Consider the following 10,158-nt stretch of genomic DNA (forward strand, 5'->3'; position numbering starts at 1 on the left):
TTTATTCTTCCTTTTGTAAGAGTGTTGTTTGGAACCTTGTAAAGAGTTTACCGTCTTTATTTACTCTAAAATCATTATTAATACATTTTAAAATGAATAAAAATATAGACATAGCTTTAGTGCCCTATTTCGGAAACCTTCATTCTCATAGGTCCTTGCCCTTCGGGAATTCTTACAATATCTTTTTCACGTCATCTTGTTTATCGACATTTTTTGTTATTTTTTTTGCATTGTATAATTTCTAGAGTACGTAAAATCTAAAAGTTCTTGGAAATTCGAGGAACAAAAAAGGTGGCCGAAATTGCAAGCTGGTCGGAATTTGGCACACTTACCCTAATCTTTAATTTTCGGAAATTTCCGTAGACCTAATGAGGACACTGAGAGAAATCCGAAAAAGTTAAAATAAACATTCCAGAAATGTTAATTTAACCGTGCAGTATTGATCCAAAATCGGTGTAAGTATTACCCTTTTTAGGTGTATTGGGGGTTAAAGTTACCCTCCTTCATGTTAATTTTACCCTTAAAAAGGTGTAAAATTAACACTAAAAAGTGTTGAAGTTATGAGGAAAAAAAGTTAATCGCACCCTCTTTTTCTCAGTGGACCTACATCCTAGACAGTTGCATCACAGAGCGAGGGTTTTACCATTTAAACGTTTACATGTTCATGATAAGACTACAACTGCGGAAATTTCTAGCAGAAAACCTCGATGTTTAGAGCATACAAATCAGAATTCATGCAAATTCAAGTGAATTGAAATAGATAAAGAATCGTATAAAATGGAATGATCAAAAATGATATTGATGATTCCTCAGCATCCTTGAAAATATTTAGCCTGTAAAATTTGGTAGGTATATATGTTATATTCTAAATTTTCATACATTCTGAGGGCTTAGGATCATTGATTAGAAGCTTTTGGCATAATTTTCCTTTATACATATAATCGTTTACTGTCAATTTTTACAGGTTAAATATTCTCGAGAATCAGCCGAGTCAACTTGCTTGATCTATGAAGACTAAAGTGTTTTCCTACAAAGTTTAGGCCCGATCAAACGGGGCAGGGTTTTAAATCAAACAACAGAAGCTGACGTTGTAAAGAATTTCGAAGAAACCACTTGATAAGCATACTCTTCGTATAGTGTTCCAATTAATTTAACTGTAGTATTTTAGAGTGGATTATGACGTAATATTCCAAAACTTCTTAATTTTTTGGAGCATCGGAACAGCCACTGAATTTTTATTATATAACGTTTAGTTGTATCTTAATAGTGTCTGCTTCAAAGGGTATATCTTAAGTATATCTTAATAGTTTTTTTTGGATGCATGCAGAGTGATTGATATGTTAACGACAACGGCTTTAGAGTTTGCTTTATGACATCGTAAAATTTGAATGTACCAAGATTTGAATAAACTTGACAAATCACAAATGTTTTTAATTCTTACAGAGTTTTACTGCAAAAGGTCTAAAGTCAATTCAAATCTGAATACTTAACAATGAATGACTGTAACATTGGATTAGACAAGATTTTTTTTATTATATAGGGGTACCTATTTCCAAATTCACGTTCTAAGAATCCTAATTCTAACCATCTGCAAATTTTGAAAAAAAAAAAAGAAACAAAAAACTTTGTTGGGAATTGTCTCAATGTCTTGTTGAAAATGACATAATCTCATGTCATAGTGCCACAGAAATTTTAGCACCGCCAAAAAATCTCACAGAGATGCCGGTGTATTTATTGCACAATAAAAGTGTCCCATTAATTAAAGTGATTTCACTCAAGATCTCATTTTAGTAAATTAGTAATGGGTATAGATGAACCATTTGAAACTAAATCTGTAGCATTATATTCCGGTTTTCACAACCAAATTCAACTCATTTGATCTTCCTTCCAAACACCCAAAATAATCATAGTAGAAGTGATCGAAATCCTATTTAAGAATGATATCACAAGAAGTCAATGACAAGAACAAACGACTAGTTTTTAAAACTCACACATACACCCAACATATCAATCGAGAGTCAACAAATTAAGAAATTGGCGAAGAAGGAGAGACAACTCATAAAGTCAATAGACTTTTTGATTTTTTCGAGATCAAAAGCCGCTTTGTCTCTATTTGGATTGTGAAACAATAAAATAATAATTACAAGTAGATGAAGCAAAAGTGAAAAAGTGGTCTGAAAAACAGTCACAAGCTAAATATTTCAGAGGATTAAACAATCTCTGGAAACTCAGAGAGTCTCACAAGTGATCAATCTTCTAACCAAAATCTAGAGAAAAAGAACCACACTGGTGTAATACTCTTATTTCCTCAATTTATACCACATAGTTTTTGCTTAAGAAAAAAAACAAGATACTGCAGTGTTTGAATTTTAAATTACAAAAAAAAACTGAAATAAATTACAAGAATCGAGGACTAATGTTGATTTTTCAAAATCTATTTACTATAAACTTGCACAAAAATTTACCTTGAATTCTTAATATTTCCCCCAAGAGATCTAATTCATCCTCCCACATGGATTCTTTCCCATCAAAACTCATACTCAAAGCACTCGGCCAGAAATAAGTCAAAGAGAACAAAAAGACATGTCAATATTGAGAAGCTTATATGCAGCAAAAAAAAAAGTCCAAGAACACTTTTGGTGTGAAAATTGAAACCACTTCGTTATTCTTTACCGTTTTTCCAAAGAGATCGTCAGCAAAAGTGGGAAATATTTTAAAGAATCAATTTCATATGTTCGACATTAATTGCTCACACAGATCGTCTTTCTTCTCCTTCACTAAAGATCGCCACAAAAGCGATCGAAGAACGTGAAGATCACTTTTTTTTTGCCAACTTGTAAAACAAAAAAGAACTTAAGCTCTTCCTCTCTCTTACTGGACATCTTCAGATTCTTAAAAGACTATGTCAAGAATGATGAAAAACACTGTGCGAATTTCCTAAAGATGTACATATACAATAATCCAATTGACCTAAATAATTAATTTATGAGTTTACCGTTAAATTATGTCATGCAAAAGATCACGATCTTTTGCAATTGTTCCTAACAAAGTGCATCGAATTGAGAATATATATGATTCAACGAAAAGAACAAGGATGTTTCTTGGTCAAAATCAACACGCAAGACAAAATCGTTCTTTTGCAATCAAAGTGGCACAATCTGTTTCGAACACATCTTCAAAGCATCCAAAGGTTATAAATTGCAAAAGGAGTAATTAAATATTGTTTCACATAAAATATTTTAGGTCCATCGTGATCTCTGATTGGCTACAAATTTGAGAAAAATAATTATCTAAAATCAATGCTCGTTGAACTATTTATTTTATGGGATTGAAAGGGCTCCTACACAGCTACGTTGGTTGATTTTAGAGCATTTATTTTTAAGAAATCTTAGTTCTGTTATCAAAACTAAGGTAAAGTGCCCTCGCTCGGCCGGTTCCTCGTCACGACCGGTAGATATTTTGCGTATGATCTAACATTCATAGGTCAATTATTCCATGAATAATACCGGTGGCAGCCAAAATCCCGAAAGCCAAAATCCCGAATTTTCTAAATCCTGAAAGGAATGAAATTATATGGAGGAAAATGTTTAGAATAATTTCCTAAGACACAGAAGATTTCCCTTTGCCTCCAGCAAGCGCGGGTACAATCGTGGGAGTAGCTGTGACACTTTTAAGAATTCGGGATTTTGGCTTTCGGGATTTTGGCCCATTCGGGATTTTGGCTTTCGGGATTTTGGCGTTCGGGATTTTGGCTTTCGGGATTTTGGCGTTCGGGATTTTGACCGGGACCCAATAATACGAACCAGTGACAAATTCATAGAAATGGGCAAAATTGACCATCAAACATTCAAAAATTGACCCATCGGTCGAATAGAGGAACCCGGTCGAGTGAGGGTACTTTACCTTATACTATAAATATCATATTAGGTGTGATTCCTTTCATAATCACACCTATTTTCTAATCATATGTGGCATTAACATTGTGGTATTAGATTCTAAAATTTTATAGGATTGATTTTTGAGCATTATGGCATCAAGTTCTAATCTAGATCGTTATGGCACTGGTTTTAGGATACGTTGGTATTCATAATCAAAACTTATGAGTATTGATTTTAGGACATTTTGGTAGTGATTTACGTCTATAATTTCATAGTATTGACTTTACGACATTGTGGTATTCCCTTCTAGAACATTATGGCATTATGAAAGAGATTGAACAGAATTCTGTTCGCTTGGTACGTAAGCCCAAGAAATTTTGTGTTTGCGCATAGAGAGCGACAATCAGAACTAGTGATTCCCAATCCACAAATTTAACACAAATACAGATAGGAAAAATTCCTGCCTCTATACAGGCTTGAACTGGTGGCCTTTCGCTGTCTATGCGAATGCTCTACCAACTGAGCTATAAGGTACTAGCTCTTATTGTCTTTGCTACTGATCTCAACTAGTGATTCCAACCAACAACGGTTAACCGGTTTCGAAAAACCGGTTAACCACCCTATTTTGGAAACGGTTTTAAAACTGTTTTTTTTTTTAGATGAAACCGGTTTAAAACCGTTTTTACAAAAGTTTGAAACATTTCTCTTAAGTTTAAGTTTATTTCTTGAAAATCAAGATACACTGCAAAATACTTCCTTGACTTTGGAAGGGAATCTGAAGTGCAATGTGATTCTAAGTGTAATCTGTATTAGTATGTTAATAAAGGGGTGGAAAAGGGTCCCAGGCTTTGCGGAATACTCGAACGCGTAACTTAAATGCTATAGGGGAAACTGGGGCACCACCAAACACGGGGTAGCACCAAACACTGCGATTTTTCAATCGGATATTCGACTTCAGAGGACAACACTTAAATTTATAGGCGTTATAGTGATATTTGTCCACAGAAGATATGGTCGACATAGTTCAGGAAGTTTAGAAATAGAAATTAGTGTTTGGTGCTACCCCGTGTTTGATGGTGCCCCAGTTTCCCCTACTATTCTCATCCAATTGCCATATGCACTTCATATGTGATTATTGCATTATTTATTGGAAATTATGGCATTGATTTTTAGAACATTATAGTATTTTCTAAAACATTATGGCACTAGCATTAGGACATTACGACATGATTTTCTAGAATATTAAGTTATTGATTTTGTTATTGATTTGATTTAGTCACTGATTTCTAGAATATTATGCCATATATTTTAAGAAATTGCATTGTTGCATTATTTTCTGCAACATTATAGCACTGATATAAGACATTATGGCATTGATTTATAGGACATTTTGGTATTTATTTTATGACATTTTAACATTTTCCAAAACTTTTCTCAACGAATAGCACGTAATTACGAATTCATATTTTAACTGAAACCACCACAGAAGATTGCAAATGTCGAGATTTGTCCCTTTGATTGCAAAAGTGCGATATGACAAAGAAGTTTTCTTTACATTTCACCACGCAATTTGTCATCTTCTGATGTACATATAACCTCTTTCTCTATGCCAACAAAAAGCAACTACCATTCTTTTTTTACTTAAAGAAAATATTTAAATGCCATTTGAAATTTGACACAAAATTTTGCACCTTCTTGTATATTTTCATCTTGAAACCCAAACACCCAAGTGTTACTTCACACTTTTGCCCAAAAATGAAAATTTTTCGTTAAATAAAAGGGTAAATATTTGCTATCAAAAAGACTTCTTTGACTGCGTCCGAAAGAGAGTAATTAGAGTTTACGTGAAGTCATAAAAAAAAAGATTTTTTTCCCTCAACTCTTCATTCATTTTGACGCCAAAAAAGCAATATTCAATCGATAGTGAAAATACGACAGTACGTGAATGATGAAATTAAAGAGTAATAAAAAAAATTACTTAAATTGAAACGGTGTATGAGAGACCAAGGCAAAAAAGTGAAATGAATTTAAAGTTGCTTCTCATTTGCTCTTTGGCAACGGTTCGAGAGGCAAAAACTTTATACTCATACTCGTAATACGAATAAAATCGACATCATACTGTTCCGCTAAGGTCATTCAATTAATTTTCTGACTGAAATGTGACTTATAATTTTTCATAATTGAGAAAAAAGTCTCTCATCCATTGAGTATATTTGCTGTTTTTTTTTTGGCACTCTTCCCTTTAATCAATGAATGTTATATCTGGGCAATTTCGCTAAAGAGATATAAACAAAATGATCCCAAAATCTTAACCATTTATAAACACATTTTCTCTTTCAACTGACTCTGATATACAAAACATACAACACCGTATCAACATTGTCCGGTGACCAACTTCCATGAAAAAGATCAACATAAACACAGCATAAAAATTTACACTCTGTGAAACACGCGGTATAGAAAGTGATATTCGTGTTTATTTGATAAATTTATCACACACAATTCAGTGATTAAATTAGTTTTCTTTATATCGTCTCTTGGTCTCTCCTTCGTCTTGTTCTTCTTTAGTGTGGATATTTTTGATCAAAAAAAATTGTGTGAAAGTTGCCGTAAACGGATGAAATGTCACCAAAATATCTTTTATCATTTCTTTTATTTTAATCCACATTTTTTTCATTATTTTTTTGTGTTGAGTAAAAGGTTGAAATGTTTGCGAAATCATAAATTTCACGAAAATAAAAAAAAAAAACAGGAATTACAAAAAATTTGTAAAAAACAAAAAAAAAGTTAGATGTTGCGCACAGAATAAAAACAAACGTTTCGAATTGTGTCATAAAAATTGATAGAGATGCCCATTTTAAAATTTATAATAAAGTTATGCAAGACTGCTATAAAATTTGCGACAATTGATATTATTACATAATTAAAATAAAATAATATAGTAAAACATTGAAATTTAGTACACGTAAATATATTAAAACACCTTTGAAACTGTCTTTGGGAATAACGTGCTCGTAAAAGCGGTACTTTTTTATTTTCAATTTGAACTTGATTTTTTTTAAACTTATTTTAGATTAATAATTAATTAGATCCGCGTGCCTCAAAATAATGTTTCATGAAAATGAGAGCGAAAAAAGAAAACAAAGAAAAAACAAATAAAAAAACATTAACCAAGAAAAAAGAAGAAATAAAGATAAACATAATGAAATCCAATATTCAATTACATTTTATGCTATTTTGAGCATGTTTTTAGGTGATTTATGAATCGGTTGTGAACCAGTAAATACAAAAAGGGCTATAGTAAAGAGAGGTAATCCGGATACTTTTCATAGAGTGCGACTTTAATGCTTGTTTTTGGACTGATGAAATATTTTTTTCCCATTCCAAATCAATAGAATTATTCTTTGTTTAATTTAGAATCATAATAGAAATAGAATTTTAGCAATAATATTGATGAAAATTAATAAAATTACGATAATATTAATATATGCGCAAGAATGTTACTGCGACGCTTTTATGTAACTCCGTTGAATTCGATCAAACTCGGATGCTCATTTTAAGGAAAAGTTTAATGCATAAAAATGAGAAGATATTATTTCAAAAACATTTTTTTAGAGTTTTATTCCATCAATTCATTTCAATAATTTATTATTTAATTATATATATTTTTATTTATTTTAAGATTGCACTCAATTCTTTGATTTTTCCTCGGTTTTCTTGGCTGACTTCCTTCCACGTTTTTTCTTTTCAGCTTCAATTGGCATTTGAGCCTTTTCCTTTACCATGTTTTTCTCCTTTAGTTTTATCTCCTTTTCTTCTGCCCTTATTTTTTTGTTCCTCTCTCTGGTCAACTTCCGTTCAGCAATTTCTTTCTTTTTTTGTAAATTCTGCCTCAATTTTTCCTCCTGTTCCGCGATAATTTCCTCGGAAGATACAATATACTGGTGTTTCACATTGCTGGCTTTGACCCTCTTCTTCTGACGACGTTTTGGAATTTCTCCTGGCCAGAAATAGCATTGTTTTAGTGTGTCGAAAATCGGTTGAGTTTCAGGAGGATCGAGAGTCTCAGAAGTTGCAGAAAGTTGGTTTCCAGGGAAGACTGGATCATTTGAAGGATTATTGTCGATGGCCTGATCGTGCTGGTTATTGATAATGGACTCCTCTGAATGTTGGAAAACAATTTTCGGGAAATAAAGACCAGCGTCTTCCGTGCTGATGATGGGTCCATTGTCAACAGGTTCAATGACAATATAGTCCTGCAGTGAAATGTCTTCTCTCAAACTGGTGTCTTCATTTGCAAACAGACCAGAATCCGAAATAGCACTTGACTGATTTGAGTTTCCTGATCTGGAGATGGAGAAGTTATCAATTCCTGTATTTCTGTAGTCAATGGAGATTGAGGTCGAGGCTGATGTAAGAGATTGAGGTTCGCAACGTTCATTTATTTTACACCAAACCTCAAACAAGTTCTCATCTTCGAATGCTCCACTCCAAATGCGATCCTTTTTACATTCATTGAACTTGCTGAGAGTGTCAGGTGAGATGAGATGATCAATAATCCGCAGAGCTACTTGATAGTCAGAAGCTGTAAAAGCATTCGCAATGCTCTCGTCGTTCTCAGGAAGTGATTGATCATTTGACAGATTCGTTTCCTGATTCCCTGATTTCTTTGACTTCAGGATTTCCATGCTATTCACAACATCAGGATTGAATGGCACCAAACCACATCCTCGAAAGCCATTATTCGAAATTTTAGGAAGATCCAAATGCTTAAGGACTGCACTCAAAACCTTGGCCACGTGCATAGGCTGGTATTTCACTGATGACAAGTTTGCCATTCTCCATTGGCCCATCCATCCAGCCACTTTGTGGTGACGTTCCCATTTTCCATCCTTCTGCGTTTTGAATGGCAATTTTTGGAGTAATGTCAGTTTTATGAACAGCCATTGGAGGAGCAAGTTCGCCAGTAGCTGACACCATGAAGAGTACTGTGATACATTGCTTCGGTCCTGAATTTTTAAGAGATGGAACTACACGTGAACCTCTCCTGGACAGGACATTTCCATCTTCCGGTGTCAAAAAGAAGGCACTTTCGTCGCAATTAAAAACACGGTCTGGTGAAATGCTCAGAAGGTTGTGTTCTGTGAAATATCCAAGAAACCATTCCGTGAGGTCTTCAGCAGTGACAGTAGCTCTTTCCAATGAGAAGGATTTTGGCTTGCGCATGCTGAGCTCTGGATGACGCTTAAGAAGATTCCTGAACCAAACGTCTCCGGGTCTTCCAGCTGTAAAATGGTTTGGAATTTTGTAGACCTCACAAATGAGTTTAACGCTGTCCAGAACTTGTTCCTTCCCGATGGGATGCCAGCCATCCGCACATCCCAGGATCCATTTGACAAGTTCTTTTTCCTGTTCTTTTGAAAGAATTGTTGGCCTGCCATTGGGGCACTCCTCTGGGTATTTGCCGGTCAATTTGTTGTGCAGTGTTGTTCTTGGGACATTAAATGTTTTGGATGCATATGCTATGGTAGAACCATCTCGTACACACTGCAAGGCATTCCTAATACCTTCCTTAGAGTCGGGCTTGTCCTTATAGGTCTTTTCTTTTGTTCCCTTTGGCATCTGAAACAGAAAAAGAGTCCTGAACAATGCAAATTCTGAACCAAAACATTGACTTTCACCGCATCCGACATGCATCGAAATGTAAACATTCACAAAAATCACTTATTTCTGTATGAATTATTTATATTATCAATAAACTCTTACTCACCTTGTAGATCAATAACTACACTAACTTTTATTAATAATTTTGATTGCAAATAATGTTTTATTATATAGAAAAAACACTAAACTTTTTCCAGCGACGAGCTGTCAACAGCAAAATTTTCTCAGAAATTAAATTTTTAGTACACAACCCAGCTGACCCGAGCTTAAAAAATATTTCTCTTACCCACTTATTAAACCGATAAAAATATAATTTTTGGTTTTTCTTAAAGTAGAATAGTTATATTATGATACTACAGTAATTAATTACAGAAATAAAAATATAAATTATATTTTAAGTGGATGTATCGGAGTTAAATCGGTCGCGGCATCCGAGTTTTGCAATCGTCGGAGTTACATGGCCTTACTATAGCTAAGTGAAAACCATATCGTGGATAGTGAGAATTCATGAGCACGATACAAAAAGATTATAAAGAATCTCAGCTAATAAGCTAGCTCATAAAAAAGTGCAAAATCAATTTTAAGAATAAAGCATAAGATAATCCAGAAATGCAGT

At 33.8% G+C, this 10,158-nt stretch overlaps 1 protein-coding gene across 1 annotated transcript; it reads right to left on the bottom strand.

Moving 5' to 3' along the window:
- Positions 1–7,176: 7,176 nt before the first annotated feature.
- LOC129799570 (uncharacterized) lies at positions 7,177–9,907 on the bottom strand. The gene is made up of 2 exons (XM_055843592.1): positions 9,649–9,907; positions 7,177–9,500 (listed from the first exon to the last, which is right to left on the bottom strand). Exon 2 carries the CDS (start codon positions 8,729–8,731, stop codon positions 7,568–7,570), a length of 1,164 nt encoding a protein of 387 aa, XP_055699567.1. The 5' UTR covers positions 8,732–9,500; positions 9,649–9,907; the 3' UTR covers positions 7,177–7,567.
- Positions 9,908–10,158: the final 251 nt, after the last annotated feature.

Source organism: Phlebotomus papatasi, chromosome 1 (genome assembly GCF_024763615.1).
Source record: "Phlebotomus papatasi isolate M1 chromosome 1, Ppap_2.1, whole genome shotgun sequence".
Lineage (NCBI taxonomy): Eukaryota > Metazoa > Arthropoda > Insecta > Diptera > Psychodidae > Phlebotomus > Phlebotomus papatasi.